The sequence below is a fragment of the Enhydra lutris genome, unplaced genomic scaffold (genome assembly GCF_002288905.1).
Source record: "Enhydra lutris kenyoni isolate GAN:26980312 unplaced genomic scaffold, ASM228890v2 scaffoldscaffold9, whole genome shotgun sequence".
NCBI lineage: Eukaryota > Metazoa > Chordata > Mammalia > Carnivora > Mustelidae > Enhydra > Enhydra lutris.
In genome coordinates this window covers 74483931-74500855 of record NW_019154093.1, presented here as the reverse complement: position 1 = coordinate 74500855, position 16925 = coordinate 74483931, and the positions used below count along the sequence as shown (strand labels likewise).

The window sequence follows — 16925 nt, the reverse complement described above, 5'->3', positions numbered from 1 at the left end:
TGAATTAGGGGCTCAGGATATCAAAATGAGAGCTGCAGTGTGTGTCCTCAGGGAGCCCACAGTCAGTGAGGGAGACAGACAGGAAACAAATGTTAGAACGCTGAGCACTATGCAAGGGGAGCGCTGGGCAGAGAGGTCCTGGGGAGCCCCAAACCCAGCCTGGTCAGAAGCATCCTGGAGAGATTTGCGCCAGCTGAAGTTCAAAGGGCAAACAGAAGCTGGACGAAGGGATCTGGGTATGGAGAACATGGCAGACAGGGCATCCTCTGAAGCTAGGAGAAATCCCAGGAGGGGCCGTCTCACTACTCGCTCAGGACAGGGACTACAACTGGGGTCAGGTGGGCCAGGGGTGCTGCAGTGGGGTGGCCATTCGGTCCTAGCTTCCCATTTATGAAAGTCATCCTGTATGGGCTTTCTGGAAGTTTGGATATTTAAAATGCAATTTACTAAGTGTAGACCATTGAAATATGACACAATTTTTGTGAGCTTGTTTGGCATTTTTTTTTAATCTACAAGAAGCCTAAAAATAATGAGAGTGGCCCAGTTCTGTCTCATTCTTGGCAAACAGGCAGTATTGGTCTTGGATAAGAGAAGTGAGGCTTAGAGAAGTTGCCCAAAGCCAGAACTTACTTCTTGGTACATGCTGTCCTCCCCAATCCTGTAAGACCCAGGCACCAAGGCCCACCCTCTATTCTTAAAGTCCTGGAATATTCTCCTGTAGTCTCTGCCCCAACCCACCCACAGCTCCTCAGGTCACCTGGGACTACAGCCTGAGCTCTTCCTCCCCCACATCCTCCCACCACCCCCACAGCCCAACCCCCGCTCCTTCCTGGCCAGAGGCCACTGGGTGCCCAGCCACAGACCCAGGTGGGTGATGAGGACAGCATCTCCACTGCCGTGTGTCCCTCATCTTGTCTGTCTTTGCATACAGCTGAGAAAGACCCCAAGAGATTCCCCCCACCGCCTGCCCCCAGGCCAGACTATTAACAGGACCCCAGCAGCAGCTCCCACTGGAAGCCCCTCCCCCATCCCTCTTCCTAAAGGACAGTCTCCTTTGTTAAGTGCCACGGATCTGGATCCTTAGCTTTGCTCTCAATCTTTGAGACAGCTGCCTGCATGACGCCCTCACTCCTCAGCTGTTTACAGGGCAAGCGTGGTCAGGATAAGGTGGGGCATAGACCAGAGGCGAACCTGGCCCCAGCCCCCTTTCCAAGCCTTCTCAGAATTCAGCCACTGTAAAGGTGTGACTTGGAGCCCAGTCACAAAATTGGGCGCCAGACTGGCTGTGATTTAGAAAACAGAAGCCTGTCCGGAGACTGCCAAGAGAAGGGGCACAAAGAAAAAGGAAGGCGGGTCAAGGGAGCAAATGCGTGCAGCTCAGCTGAGCACTGTCCAGGGAGCCTAAAAGGGGGCTCGAACCCCCCCCAAGAAGCTTGTCTGCCTGACCCCCATGGGGTTTCAAGGTAACATAACTGGGAAAGCCCCTTAAATTCACCTGGATCCCTCTGTTATAACCCTCTGGTCTGCATTTCCTATGTGGCCTCTCCCCTCCTAAAAGGAGCTGCTGGAACCTGGGAGCAGGACTGGTCTGTCCTCTGACAGCTGTGGACTAGGGGGTCCTCACTGAGCACTAGGAAGTCTTCACTGAACACTAGGGTCCTCTCTGAGAACTTGGGGTCCTGGCCGAGCACTAGAGGGTCTTCACTGAGCACTGGGGGTCCTCTCTTAGACCTCGGAGTCATCACGGAGCACTGGTGTTGGCTTTGACTCTCAGCTTCCCAGAGCCCTTACAGGCGGGTCTGCCCCAGTGATGGAGCCAGTCTCCGTGAGCAGGTGAGTCAGGTTCAGAGAGCATAAGACTAAGGATGGGCTCTCAACCGTGGCTCATTCTCAAGGTTAATGACAATCTCAGGACCCTTAGACCTTCCCAGCTACCTTCTGCCTATTCCACCATGTACTGTGTTCTCCAAATGCCCTGAAGCCCTTTTCTTAACAGACTTAGAGCTTTTCTCTCCTTGGGCCAATGTTCTCTATCCAGGCCCCTACACCAAGCCCTTAATCCCCAGGTACAAACCTTCTCCAGGTACATGCCTCCTCCTGCAAAGTTGTCTCCTACTGCACCGTTTCCCCAGAAAGATCGAGAGTGGAAGAACTCAAAGGCAAAACATGTCTTGCTTTTACCTGACCTAAGCTTGAAGTGGCCAAATCCTTTGTGAAAGTCTCCGCCCAACAACAGTGTCCCCAACCCTCTCCTACCCATGTAGCCCCAGTGCTGCCGGACATCACGTGATGCCACGTCCCCACCCCCATAGCGGCGTAGGGCTTTGGCCCAACAGAAGCCACGCTTTGCAGAGATATGGTATTTATTGAAACATGCACCTGAAAACCTGATCTGTATGTGTGCAGGTGCGTGTGTGTGTGGGCGTGCGCATGTGTGTTTGGGGCACGCATCCCTGGTCCATGCTCAGCGGTGCCATCAGATGGCCTTGGCCAGCCCCAGGCGGTTGTTGACCCTGTCAAAGACGCTGTAGTACTCGCGGATGAAGACATCCCCCAGGATCCACAGCTGGGAATCACCTTCACCTTGGAAGCCGCTAGAGCAGGAGCCCATATCCTGGGGGAGGCAAGGCTGAGATGAAGCTGGGCCCAAGCCGGGTCACCATGTCTGTGGGTGGCCCAGCATCCCACCCCCCATAGTCCCTCTCCCAGCTAGCACTTCCTTTCATCCTTGAAATCACCTTCTGAGGGAGGCAGACGAGTATCAAATTCATCCCACTTGATAGATGAAGAAATTGATATTCAGAAAATCAAGCAACTTCATGCAAGCTCACTCAGTGGGGTCCCCTTACCCCAGTCCCCCTCACTTGTCCTCTCTGGCACCCCCCCTTCATTCAGCATCTACTGCCCTGCTGACCAGCCAGCCCAGGCCTGGGGACCCAAGGCCTTGCCAGTTGTGTGTGCTCAGGGCTAGGTCAAAGCTGAGGCCAGTGGGTCGGGGGGGATAAGGGCTGGGTCCCCACAAAGCCCAGGCTACCTACAAAAGTCCTAGAGAAAGCTCCAGGCCCCTGGGCTTAGAAGCAAGACCAGTGCATGAAAGTTCCCCAGGGGCTGTAGTCCAGCCTACCCAACCCTCCTACAGGCTGCCCGGGCTCTGTCCTTTCTGTCTGACCCATTTCTCCCATCATGAGTCTCCAGCAGCCACAGGGGAGGCCCGAGGACAGCAGGGCCCCACTCAGAAAGGCCAGTTTGTCTAACTGCCCCTCCTGCACACCACTTTCCAACTGACTTGCCAGGAGAGCGGGGGGGGGGGGGGGCTAGGTGAACCCAGGCTTCCTCTCCCAAGAGGTCCTACCGTGTTGGTGTAGGCAGAGGGGGGCAGAGGATACTTTTGGCCATGGATCTCAAAGACCACATCAGGCATGCTGTTCAGGTTCCCGCAGTTGATGTCAAACTGAAGGCCAGAGGAAAGTCATCTCAGATGGGCAATAGATCTGATCGGGCTCGATGAGGCAGAGAAAGGCCAAGGCAGGACCCCTTCCTCTGCACTGGAATTGGTGTGGAGGGGCCTCCCCACCAAGTCCTCCCCACTCAGAGGACTCTAGGGAGGCCTGTCAGCCTCCTGTCAGCCAAGGCAGGAACAGCCCCAGCTTGAGACAAAGGGGGATTGGCCTCCGTGTTTCCCCTCCAGGCTCAGTCAGTGCCCCCTCCAGGACCCTAGGAGCACTTAGCAGTCAGGGAAGCAAGGAGACCCGTGTGTGGGTGAGGAAAAATGGGGTAGAGCAGAGCTCAGTGAGTCAGGGATGCACGATCCTCCTGGAAGACAGGAGGCCAGACGTCGGCCTCTGTGTGAGATGGGAGAGTCCCGACAGCCACAGTGGGCCAGGCTGGAAGCCCACGGGGAAGGCCTCCTGAGACACCCCAGCCCCTCTGGGGAAATGGGCCTGGCCTTACCACACCGTGCTGGTCCTGTGTCGCTCCAATGGCTGTCTGGATGTTAAGAATGTCACTGCTGGGCCCAACCAGCATGGAGGTACCTGTGTCCAGGATGGCCTGACAGCCACCATCACAGGCCACCACCACACCATTGACAGTGACCCTGCAGAGTGCAGAGAAGACAGCCTCGTGGTGAGTCCAGCATCTAGCCCCTGTCCCTGGTCCCTCCCATCCTCCCCTGCCAGGATCCTCAGGAAGCGGGGGAGCCCAAGCTTAGGACACTCGGCCACTCCCCAACCCTCAAATACACAAATCAATCTTTTTTCAAAACCACGGAAGTCACATGCACTAAGGGTGGAATAAGTCCAGCACCGGATGCCTAAAGCGCCAGTGTCAAGCTTTTCCCCCACCATTCACTTGCTGCAGGCCTTGTGCAAATTATCATCCTTCCTGACCTTGGGCTTCTCATCCACAAAATGGGTACATTAACAACCCCTTCCCTGACCTCACCGATGGACCATCATGAGGTTCACGTTAGTGAATTATAACATGAGGATACTAGTGTGGCCCCCACCTCCTAGGGTTTCAGCGAGGCGTGAACAAGACCATCCTGTTGTCACTCAGCCCAATGTCTACAGGTAGTAAGGGCTCAGAAAGTGCAGCATTCTTACTCTTACTAATAAAGCCGTGGGGAATGTCAGCGTTCTCGCTGACTGAGCTCACTGGCCTTGCAAGGGGCCAGCTCAGAATCTGATGGGCCAGGCTTACAAGCGCCTGGGCTGCGGTCCTTCTCGGAGCCTTGCGAGCTGATCCCCAGGCCCTGGCGTCCCCCTCCCCTGGAGCTAGGGCTGCTGCTCACTCACCTGTCCACGGTGAACTGCCAGTACTCCTGTACGGTCACGGGCACCCAGTGCAGGGAGCCTGTGTAGTATGATGGGTCAATGGCTCCCAGCGTGAGCATGCTCCCCTGGCCATTCCTGAAACCAAGGAAAGGCATATGGTGGCCCTCGGACACCCTGGCCTGGAGAGGAGGAGCCGCAGCCCCACATGGTGGGAGGGAGGCAGAGGCAGCTGAGACCAGTCCCACCATCCTCCCTGCCCTTGACCCCCACTTCCTCCCTGCAGGCTCTAAGTGAGCTCTCCCACCTCCCTGATCTTTGGGGCTTTTCCCTGATAAGAGCATCTGCTCTCTGAGCTCCTCTGCCCCCAGACTGAGGCAGCATCTGCAGCTTACAGAGTGCAGGGGAGGTGGGAGCTAACCATCACGCAATTCATATGACCACTAGGCTTGGCTGGGGCAACCCGTAACTGTCGTCCTGTGCCCAGCCCCCGTCCCCACCCTTCAGCTACAATAGGGGAAAGGGTCTTCAACCAAGTCCTACAGACTTTGGATTAAAATTGCCACCCCCCACCCCTCTGTTCCTTCTGTTCCTTGAAGCCAGGAAGCACAGGCACACGAGTGTCACCTGCTCCCAACCAGCTGCTTTTAGTTTCTAGACCCCGAAGCAAGCTCTGTCTTGCCCCCGGGCCCTAGCACGTGCTGTTGCCACTGCCCGCAGAGTGCTATCCTCTGTCTCACCTGGGGAGCTCCCACACGTGCCTCAGAGAAGCTTCCCCTGCCTGCCCTGCACACGCACCTCCACCAGACAGGGCTTCCCTCATCACTAAGCTCTCCCGGCACCCAGATCTGCCTGCAGTGAGCGCCCTTCTCACAACTGTAAGCAAAATTCTGTAATTGTGTGTTGTCTGCTCCCCCACTAGAAAGTTAACTCCCAGTTTGTCTGTTTTGCTAATGTATCCCCTTTTTCTGCCAGAGCACTTGCACATAGTAGCAGCCTATAAATATTGGTTGAGCAAATGAATGCACCAATGTACCCCTCGCCTGGTGCCCTTGACCTTGGTTGCCCAATACCTTCCTTCTCCTGAGTGTGGCACTCTTCTCCCCATCCGCCACCCACCCTTCTGTCCGGCTAAGCTGCAGGAAGACAGAGCAGGGAGCACCAGACTGGGAGTCAGGAGCCCTGGGCTCCAGATGTGACTCAGCCACCAGTTCCCAGTATGACCGTCCCTCCCACACCTCAGTTTCCTGGATAGAAAAAGGAGAAGGCTGGCTTCCTTTGGAGCCTACTCTGGAAGTCTGTGAATTTCAGTGACATCCACAGATGATTACGGAGGCCTGGCCACTTTGGACAAAAGATGTTAAATGCCCCAGGCAGAGATGGGGTCAGGCTTCATGTTTTAAATGCCAGAAATCAAGGTCAGGTGTTGGGCCTGTGGATTCTGGCTGCATCGGAGGCTATATTGGAGGCTTTTGGTTGGGTCAAAAGGGGGTTGGGTCAGCCTGGAAACAAGGAGAGGGTTTGCTTGGATTCTAGCCACCATTCTTGAATTGCAGTGTCCCAAATGGATAGCCACTCCTCGGCCAAGAGACCTTGCCAGGCCCTGGAAGTCTGGCCCTGGCTGGAGGCAGCTCCTACCTGGACAAATACACAGAGAACAGGTCTCGGGCCACCAGGTGCTTCTGCATCATGTTGTCGAACACGGGTACCGAGTACTCAGAGGCCAGAGTGGGGTAGGCCAGCCCCAGGATCCCGTCGAACTCGGAATAGGTAAAGACATTGCCAGGCTCCTTGGTGCTCAGGCCCACGGTCTGCTGGGGGTCCACGATATTGGAGACCTGCAAGAGAAGCCGAGAGACCTCCACCAGGGGCCTTTGGCCAGAGGCAGGAAGATTCCGGGGCAGGCCTGTATCAGGATCAGCCTTGGAGCGAGGGGGCTCACCTGCCCTCCTACGGGCAATGCAGTCATGTGAGCTTAAGAGAGGAAAAACACTCATTTCCCAGCTCTGCACCGTGGTCGTGAAGGAAAAACCCTAACAAGGCCAGGGACGGAGGAAGAGAGGACATGGTGAGGGGTGCAGACAGCAGTGCTCACGTGCAGAAGTTGGGGGGTGAGCCCGGAGAAGGGGATGGGGTGAGGGATGCTCCAAGGCCCTGTGCCAACCTGCAGCCCTACCATCAGTGACACCTGGGGCATCTGCCAGGGGACAGCTGGAGACAGCACGAAGGGCAGAGAGAACATGCACCCCCTTAGCATCCAATGGACCTAGCTGTGCACCCTTGCTCTGTTGCATGCTGACGGTGTGATCTTGTACAAGCCCCTCCCCGAGTCTCCCTCCCCTCATCTGTTAAATGGAATAATAACATCTACATCTCAAGGCAATGCTTAGGCCCATATAATACGAATGCCGAACCCGTATTGAGCATTTAGGAAATGATTGGCCCTTGGACATTAATGGTGCTGTGCTAGGGTATCTCTCCCTCCAGCTCTCCTGTTAATCTGCCCACTTCCCTGGAAGGCTGCTGAGCCCACCCACCCATTCTGAGCTCACAAGGCCTCCAGCTTCTACTCTGTCCCCTTATAGCCAAACACCCACCACACATGCAGCCCAAGTGAGCTTTGAAAACGGACGTCCAGTCATGTCACCCTTTGTGAGGACCCTCCAGAGACCCCCAATGGCACTCGGGAGTTGGCCTTTGTCTGAGAGTCCCTTCGTGCTCACCCTGCTTTTCACACCTGATCTCATACCTCTGAGCCCTTGACCCGCACTTCTCTGCCCAAGCCTATTTTCTTTCTCCTCCTCCAATACCCCAACTTGTCCTCATTTCCATGGGGCCTGACCCCCATGGTTTTCTCTCCTACCCCCATCCCAGGGGGGCAAATGAAGGCCACGATGCCCCACGGCTGAAGCCAGCAGGCTCAGGCCAGCCCCTCCATGAAGACGTGGGATTTCCCCCTGAACCAAGAACAGCAGAAAAGAAAACCAGCGGCTCCAGGCCTCAGAGGAAGTAGGACATGGGCAGGAATTTCCCCTTCCCTGGGGCCCTGTCTGCTGGGGCCACCTCAGCCAGCGGCTCTGGGGCCTCCACTGTCTGGCAACGACCCCTGGGGAGGCCTGAGCTGGGTGGGCACTTGTCCTGCCAATGGACAAGCCTGAGGAGAGAGCCGTCAGCAGAGAAGAACTGGGTCCCTTTGGGCTTAAAGCAAAAGAGCCTTCAGCCAGGCCCAGGAAGAGCTCAAGGAAGATGGAGGTAATAAGCCCCAGGGGATGCTGCTTGACTTTGAACCTTGGATAGTGGGTGAGGAAGGAAAGCAGGAACCTAGTTCTGAGCCCTTCTAGGTACTAATTAGTACTATGTACTACTTACATAATACTTAGTACTATTTACATAGTACTTAGTACTATGTACTAAGTTCAGCTCTGACACTCAGCTCCCAGCCACCAGCTGTGCGACTTAGGCAAGTCACCAGCTCCTAGGAGCTTCAGTTTCCTCTTCTGCGTGATGGGGATAATAGTTCCCTCCTAAGAACTCAGTTTACAGTGAGACCCACAGGCGACACTGGGGAGCTGGCACAGGCTCAGGGTTTGGAACCAACTATGGCAAGGACAGATGAAAGAGGATGGGGAAGGTGGAAATGGGGCACGGAGAAGCCTCTCAGGGGGAACTCCAGGGGCTGGCCTGGGAAGGAGAGGAGGGAGGGATGAGCCACAGTCCCAGCCAGTTAAGACCGCTCTCAGAATCCCTACCCACCAAGGCCCCCACCAGGGGTCGGGGTGGGGTGGGGGGTGCATGGACAGGATGCAAAGGGCCTCTCCACCCCCGCTGGAGGTGCAGCCTGCCAGGGCCTGGGTGGATGGGAGGCAGAGCAGGCACCAGGGAAAGAAAAGTGAGCCCCGACTGGCCCCAAGCCCCACTCACAGTGACGGTGTCAAGGCCCAGGAAGCCTTGCATGCTGCCGGTGCCGTATTGGATAGACAGAGGCTCGTTCAGGTTCTGGAAGGTGGAGGACTTGGCCGGGTCGAAGCGGTGATGGCTTTCTGAAACACAGACCCAGGGTTAGTGAGGCCTGTAGAATCTTCTTGCCCTTGACAGTAACAGCGAGGGCTGAGATCCTCACTAGGCCTTGTAAGAAATGTGGTCTACATACCAATCATTCTCACTGCAGAAAATAAGCAGCCCCCCTCTCTTGATCCCCCAGGGTTTAATAAGAAAAATTATCCTTTGCTGCTCGACCCACCTCTCGGAACCCCAGAGCGACCTGTGTAGCTTCCAAACCAAACAAGAAAGAAAAAAGCCATTCCTGGGGTTTCCATAGACTTGTTACTTTCTCCAGCTTTGTAACCTTAGGCAAGACTCTTTTATTCTCTGAACTTCGCTTCCTTCTCTGGTAAAGGGGTAACAAGAGCACCAATTTCCCAGGCTTGTTGGAGAAATCAGTTAGTACCACGTAGTAAACGTTTATTCATCACTAATGATAGGCCTGGTGATTTCATTCTCCCAGAACCTCCTGGCATATCCCAGCCCCGTTTGATAGGAAGGAGAACCAAAGACCCAAGGAGGGTCAGCAGCGTGCCTTGGCTCCTGACAGAGGCTAAGTAAATAAGTAAATACTGGGCACCTGGGTGGTTCAGTCAGTTAAGAGTCTGCCTCTGGCTCGGGTCATGGTCCCAGGGTCCTGGGATCAAGCCCCGCATCGGGCTCTCTGCTCAGTGGGGAGCCTGCTTCTCTCTCTGCCTGCTGTTCCCCCAGCTTGTGCTCTCTGCTCTCTCTCAGATAAATAAAATTTCTTAAAAAAATAAAGAGCTTAAGTTCCCCTAATTTCCAGCTGGTGCTTTACACATTTGACCCGTGATTTGCACACCTTCTCAATCTGCGGGCAGTTGGAGGGGCTGAGCAAGGATATGGGGCACAACTGGGAGGCTGGGAATGTCCAAGCGAGCTCTCCTGCACCCACGTTCTCCCCCAGCACCCTGCAACTCAAGAGCAGTGGCCAGAATCCAAGCAAGCCCGCTCCTTGTTTCCAGGCTGACCCAACCTCTTGTCCAAAATCCCCCAATATAGCCTCTGATGCAGCCAGAATCCACAGGCCCAACACCTGACCTTGATTTCTGGCATTTAAAACATGAAGCCTGACCCCATCTCTGCCTGGGGGCATTTAACATCTTTTGTCCAAAGTGGCCAGGCCTCCGTAATCATCTGTGGATGTCACTGAAATTCACAGACTTCCAGAGTAGGCTCCAAAGGCTCCTTCTTCTTTCACTACACAGGGCAGGCAGAGCAGCCCTGGGGTGAGAGCCTGGAGGGCTGGGTTGGAAATGGAGGTCACTTACGGCAGGCATAACTCTTGCAGTAGACAGAAGGCACCCAGAGGTCAGAGGAGCCAGTGTCAAACACCACGGTGAATTCCTGGGGTGGGGTCCCGATGTAGATCTTCCCAAAATACTGACACTGTGGACAGACAGCACAGGGTTAGGGGCGGGGAGTAGAGCATAGGGATACGGGTCAATGCTTGGCCTGAAGTACAAGGGAAGAGAGGGGAGTGAGGGTTACTGGGGAGGGTTCTTCATCTCCAACCGCCACACTGGGCTCCTCTCCGCCAGCTGCGCTGGCCTGTCCCTCCTATAAGCCCTACAACTCCTGTGGGAATCAGCCCCAGAAGCAGATGTTAGATCAGAACATCACCCCTCCCTGGTAGGAAGACTGGGCCCCACCTGCCAGGGGCAGGGACATAGAGAAGGGACACCGGGAAGTACAGACCCCGGGTCCCGACCCAAACTGTCCCTGACACCCCTCTTTGCCAGCCTCCCCAGGTGTCAGAACTTAGGGTCAGGACAGGGCTGAGCATGACCTAGATAAGTCAACAAGCTCACAGGAGAAAAAAGGCTGTTTACTGCCAAGAGCGACAGATGAGGGGGAGACAGGCTCCAGGAAGGAAGAGCGCGCAAGAGGCGTTCCTGTCATGTCCTGGGTGGCTGCAGATGGGCACCAGAACCCCATCCCTGCTGAGCCCGGACTAAGACATGGGTCACCGGGGCTGGGAAAGACAGGCATAGGGGTACACCTGGGAGCAGATCATGTGCCCCCGAGGGATGTCTGCAGGTCGCCTGAGCTCAGACCCTTCCGGCAGTGACATTCAGAGCCTCGCCTTTACCCGGGCTGCTGGCCCTGTGTGGAGCTGACTGAGAGGCAGGGGGACGGCCTCCGCAGCCCACAGGACTTCCTGATTTCTAGAAGGGGAAAGAGGAGGGGGCCAGGAGAAGATGTCCAGCACACTCTGTGCGAGAACCATTATTGGAAGGGGAGGGGAGAGCCACTCACGTCCAGGTAGTTGGTCAAGGGCTCGCTGGCCACCTTTGCTAGGCTGGAGTACTTCTTGCTGATGGAATATGGGTGCTTCTTCAGAAAGTCCTCCAGGAGCCCATTCTCTTTCAGGGCCTTTCTCAGCGACTTGCCTTTGTATAGAGGGACCCTGAGGAGACAGGGAAGAATTAGTGATGCCAGTGGGCATCTCCTCAGGGCTAACCGGCCTCAGAGAAGTGCCCAGAGGCTCTAGGTTCTGTAAGCTACTTTCCCACATTTTTTTTTTAATCGTAACTCAAAGGAAAAATTAAATTTTACATCAGTTCATAATTCCGTGCCTACCCTTACCAAACATAATACACTCTGGTGTTCCCTAGTCCTTCCTCTTTTCTCACTGCTGATGGAGACTCGGTGGATGGATTTTATAGCCTGCTCATGAGTTCCCCAACTCCGAGGTTTGAGAGACATAATGTCATTCATTCAGTCTCCAAATTCTCGCTGCTTCTCTACTATGGGCCAGACATTGCGTGGGGCCCACGGGTACAGTCTCTGCCATCTGGAAGCACGCTCTCTGGAGAGGAAACGATGTCCCCCACACTCTGAAAATGCTCCCTCCTTTGCGACCCCTGTGATTGGCGCTTTGGGTAACCTAATGTGTGTAGAAATTCTTCAGAGGGTTTCAGCACAGAGTGTGGTCCTCAGGATAGAGGACCTTCTGATAGAGTTTAGGTGTTGGATGATGGAAGCAAATCGTAGAAGAGAATTGAGAGGGAGAACAGTGGAAGGGTTCTAGACCCTGCTTTGCAGTCTGTGGCACCTTCGGTAGCCCCCCAAGGTCCTCTGAGCTTCACCTCCGTCTCTGCAAAACGGGTGACCTCCTTCCTTTCCAGCCATTTTCCAGCCCCGCCTCTGACCAACTTCTTCTGGCTTTCACCTCTCTGGTTCCTAGTTTCCCCTCCTATAGGTTGAAGTAATGCAGGCTGATGACCCTGGTGTCCCTCCAGTTCTAAGGGCTATGTGGTCCTCCTCTTCAGGGCTGATTTAAGAAAAAGAGGACAAGTGGAGACCACGGCTGTGAAAGAGCTTGGAGAGTAAGAAAATGGCAGGAGGTCTAAGACTGTCAGAGAAAATGGGTTTTCTCATGTTGTTCACAATCCAAACAGATCCCAGATGGAACAGCCCTGTACAGGACTTATGGTCTCTCTTTCTGGTGCCTCCCTTCCCCAGCCCTCAAGTGTGACTTCAGCCAGGACCCAACAGAAATAAAAGGCCCTAAGACATTTCTCAGCTTTTGTCTCTGATGATAAAAAAGGACAGAAGCCCAAAAGGAAAGAGGCTCCTGGGCCCAATCCTACAGTTGCCATTTCCTGTGTCCCCATGTCCTGGTCCCCAAAGTGTTCTGCTTGCTAAGCTCCTGTTCCCACTCAGCTCAGGATCCACTCGTGGAAGGCCTGGTGACTCCCACAGGGGCAGCTGCCTCTGTACTGAGCTGCTTTGTCTAGAATGAGGCCCCAGAGAACCTCCCTCAGAGGGACGCCGGCAGCCCACTGCCCCACACCAAGAACAGGGAGGTTCCAACCACCATGGAAACCTCCACTTCCAGTGCTGTCCAGTTCCTGCACTGAAACCACCCGAAGCCTGGTTAGAAAAAACTTCCCTTTCAAGACACAAGGAGCTCTGACTTGTCAAAGGTCCCCGGCCCCTTTTCAGGGATCCAGCTTCCTAGGGGTGGATTCAGGTCTCCCCAGGCTCATGGCTTGATGGAGCTCCAGGTTAGGAACTGGAGATAGGGCGATTTTGTGGCAAAAATGTAAGTCTACTTGGGACCAAGTCCTAGCTCCTCCACTATGAACCATGTGGCCTTGGGTAGCTCAAGGACCCTCCGCAAACAACAGTTGCCTCATCTGTAACACACAAATAATAATATCTACCAAATCCAGGAAGCATAGTGCACCCAGCAAAAAGCAGCTCAAGAAATATTAGTTATGGGGCACCTGGCTGGCTCAGTCCGTAGAGCAGGTGACTCTTGATCTTGGCGTCATGAGTTCGAGCCCCAGGTTGGGTGGAGAGATTATTTCTTTTTTAATTATTTCCAAAAAAGTATCAAATAAAAAATTATCAGTTATTAGTTTTGGAGGAGAACTTGGGAATTTCGCCCACAGAGAGAACTTTATTTTGTCTAAGAAATACATACATAGCTTTTTTATCATGTGCTAGGCACTGCTCAAAGCATTTGACAAATACCAACTCATACACTCCTCATGACAACCCTGAGAGAGAGAGATGCTTTCTGTTATCCTGATTTTACAGTGGAAGAGGAAACAGGGCACAGGGAGTCAGGTTAGTGATGGAGCTAGGGATCAGATCACAGGCAGTTTGACCCCAGAAGCCACCCCCTTCATTTCTCAGGCTGCCCGTCTGACCCTGCGTTGCTGCTCATCACCCCTGCAGTGGCGGGGCAGACTTTGAGGGAAAGGTCCCAAACACAAAGGCAAGACTCTCCTGGGAACCCACAGCCACGGAGACAGGTGAAAGACCAGGAGACACCTGCCCAGAGCAGGTGCATGTGACCCCCTTCTCCTCCCTGGGGGCCTGATACCTACCTGGAGATCCCACTGCCCTGGGAAAGGGTGAGGACAGCAAGGAGCACCACGAGGCACCTCATCCTGGACTGCGGGCTGGCCACTGCTGGAGCCAGTCCTCCTTCCCACAGCCTTTATAGAGGGTCCTGGGTCCGCTCTGGCTGCGAGCCTGGGCTGCAGAGATGACCTCTTGACTTCAGGCTGCTCCACAAACACATTAAGTACCCAATACCCACTGCGATAAGGGCCCCAGACTCCACCCCCACAGGACTTCAAAGCCAAAGGACACACATGCTTGATCTTTAGTCTGGGAAGGGTCACAGCAGCCCCCGTGACCTGATTTCCCCTTCCAGATGGGACTTCTTGAGCTAACACAGGTGGGGCCACCACCAGAATCCCGTCTCATGTTCCACCTTGGCAGCAGACCCCTCTCCTGCCCTCACTGTCTCTCCGCCTTGGGCCTGACTTCACAGGGAGCCCGCAGCCTGTCCTGTCCAGGCATCTCCAGCTCGGTGCTCCTGGACTCACCTTCCAGGGAGCACTCCGTCTACCCCTGCGGCAGAGAGTGCTTCTTCAACCTGTCACCCTGGCTAAGAAAGACGGCAGGCTCAAGACTCCTGCACTGTCTGGGCTGTGTCCCCCGGTTCCATGTTAGATGGGTGTTGGGAAGGTGAGGGGTAGATGCCAGATCCCCATGAGCACTGGGGGGGAGAAGGCCTGGCGGAAGTGAACAGGAAAGGCGGACGTGTGCCACACACAGAGGGGAAGGAGGAAGATAGGGCTCCATGGTCAGATTTCGGCAACAGGTGAGACCACGAGTCAGTGTCCTGGTCTGAGCCTCTCAGAAGCATATATGCAAGGCTTCATGATTAGTAGGCAGCCCCCCGAGAGAGAGACAGGGCAGAAAGGGAAACAAAGGCTCAGCCGCAGATGGGGTAGAGAAAACCACATCCCAGGGTGAGGGGAGGCCATAAACTGGAAAGTCAGGATCAAACCAGGATTCAGGCAGGGGCTTTGGGGCCACAGGTGTGATGGCAAGAGTGGTGCCGGCCACCAGCACCCTGCGGGACAGACGTCTGGGTAGCGAGGAAGTGGAACAGAGAGGGCAGGCTGGGTAGCCAAAGAGGCAGGTGTGAGGTGGGCCCTGGACACAGGGGCACACAGAGAGGGACAGACCCAGAAGTTTCCTGTATTTGATGAGATCCAACAACAGGGGAACTGAGAGTTTTATGGCGGGAGCTAGGAAGACCACCAGACGGATTTCCCTCCCATGGCAATGCCCTACCCAGCCATCCTCGTCCCTCCTCAGAAGGCCTGTGTGTCCCATCCTAGCAACCCTGCATCGGAATGGTCTTTCTTGCCAGCACGGAGCACGCCACATAGTAGACGCTCACTAAACGTTTGGTTAAGCAAATGAGTGAATGAACAGTCTTGCTCTGGAGGCCCAGCAGGGCCCTGTCTTTATGACAAGCTGCAAGTGAGGAGACAGAGACTCAGAGAGGTTGATGGACTTGCCCTTGAGGAAAAAGACCTTGAAATGTCACAGAGCGCTGGTCTGACACCCCACACTGCCCCCCGGGGCCCAGCTGGCTATAGGAATCTCATGAGTTTGCAATTTCAAGTCTGGGGCAGTTTTGCTTCTAGCTCACCTCTGCTGAGCTCCGGGTGCCCTTTGGGACAGGCTTGCCCGCATGCAGCACCTGAGGCCGGGCCCCTCCGGGGTCAACACTACCACGTGGGCGCACTCTGCTTCGCTTCCCTGGGGGCCCAGCCTGACCCAGCAGCAAACACTCCTGACAGTGAGCCTGGTAAGCCAGGCTTGGCCATCCCTCCCACTGGAAGGGGAGCCTCGAAGCCAAAAACTAAAGATCCCTTAGCACTGGTTGTTCTGTGTTTACTCACGAGATTGAGATCATTCTAATAGCATTCAAGTGTGCCCTATCAGGAATGCTGCCAGACCGCACAGAACGTCAGAACTGCTTATCCACAGGGGCAGGGCAAGAACTGCAAAAAGCTTTTAGGAAAACCACGATAAGATTTCATCACCGGCTACCCAGCACCAGGTGGGGACAACTTCCCTTGGTCTAGATTCTTTGTGCCTGGGGGATGGCCCACAAAAGTGGCTAAAGAATAATCCGGGCCTGGGGATGACCTATCCTGGGCACATCACCACCCTCCCCCAGCGCCCATGATCTCCACTCAGGCATAAGCAGCCGCAAAGCCGCTTCAATGCAACTCCCCGAGCATCTTCTATGTGCTCACCTCTCCATGCCTGGGAAGGCTGCAGTTGGGGGAGGGACAGCTCCGATCCCATATGTGTGACCCTGCTGTGACAAGCATTATGAGGGGAAATCCAAAGGAACAAACATCTTCCATGGCAAGGAGCCAGGTGACAGGGGAGCATGGTTTCTGGAATGTGCACATATGACTGTCTTGGGTTTCAATGCTGGGTCTGCCCCATGGGATGTGGCCTTGAGCAAGTCCCTTTACATACTGGCGTCTCAATTTCCTTTTCTGACCCTGACATGCTCATGGGACTATCAAAGAAAGGACAGTCCAGTGCTGCTCTGGGTTAGGACTTCTACAAATCTGAGTCATAAATGACTGTCCTTGTGTGACCTTGAATGTTCCACGTCAGTTCCCAGCCTCGAAATGTGGGATTCCCAAGCACATGGAGCTGGTCTGAACCTCAGGTATGTACAAAGCATCGGTTCTTTTCCTGTTCTAGAAATCAACTGAATTTCCATATTGTCCCTGCAGGTTGAGCACAAATTAATCTTAGCTATTTTTGCACTGTGCCCCACAGATGAGCTTTGGCACCCTTGACTCTCCAACTGCCAAATTTTGGTTGCGGGGGGTGAGGGAGGGTGTGCTCAGTAGTTTTTCTTCACCCTTGTCTGGGCCCCTGTTGCCTCCATGCCTCGCCCGGGCCAACCCAACCTTCTGGAAGCTGCCTTGGTCATACTCCCAGGGACAGGCCACATATTCCCTCCTCTCTGGTCTTGCCACCCCTCTGGGCCACCACCAGGAAGCAGACTCCAGGTCCCCACCACTTAGGACACGCCTGTGTCCCTGCCCTCCCCCAACCTCTTCCTTCTACACCCTCTGAGGAGCCCTGAGTTCCCCTAGGGCTTAGTCTTCAGACCACAACATCCCAGCCAGAAGTCCTGCACGTCACCTCTGCTTTCTGCCCTGCTGACATCGTCTGGCAGCATTGTCTTTTCCTTTCCTGAGGAAAAGAGAAAGGAGAAAATGAGAGGGTGTTTTG

At 54.7% G+C, this 16925-nt stretch overlaps 1 protein-coding gene across 1 annotated transcript; it reads right to left on the bottom strand.

Moving 5' to 3' along the window:
- Positions 1–2476: 2476 nt before the first annotated feature.
- Positions 2477–13740, bottom strand: LOC111143434 (chymosin-like). Its single transcript, XM_022497174.1, has 9 exons — positions 13679–13740; positions 11094–11244; positions 10102–10223; positions 8694–8808; positions 6411–6610; positions 4797–4910; positions 3952–4096; positions 3353–3451; positions 2477–2614 (listed from the first exon to the last, which is right to left on the bottom strand). Exons 1-9 carry the CDS (start codon positions 13738–13740, stop codon positions 2477–2479), a joined length of 1146 nt encoding a protein of 381 aa, XP_022352882.1.
- Between the last annotated feature and the right edge of the window lie 3185 nt (positions 13741–16925).

Excerpts from the sequence above, each read along its gene's own strand:
- LOC111143434 (XM_022497174.1), bottom strand. The coding sequence starts at position 13,740 with ATGAGGTGCCTCGTGGTGCTCCTTGCTGTCCTCACCCTTTCCCAGGGC. Across the intron at positions 6,611-8,693 it reads TGGGCCTTGACACCGTCACT|GTCTCCAATATCGTGGACCC; the intron begins GTGAGTGGGGCT and ends CTTCTCTTGCAG. Across the intron at positions 4,097-4,796 it reads TGGCAGTTCACCGTGGACAG|GGTCACTGTCAATGGTGTGG; the intron begins GTGAGTGAGCAG and ends TGCACTCTGCAG.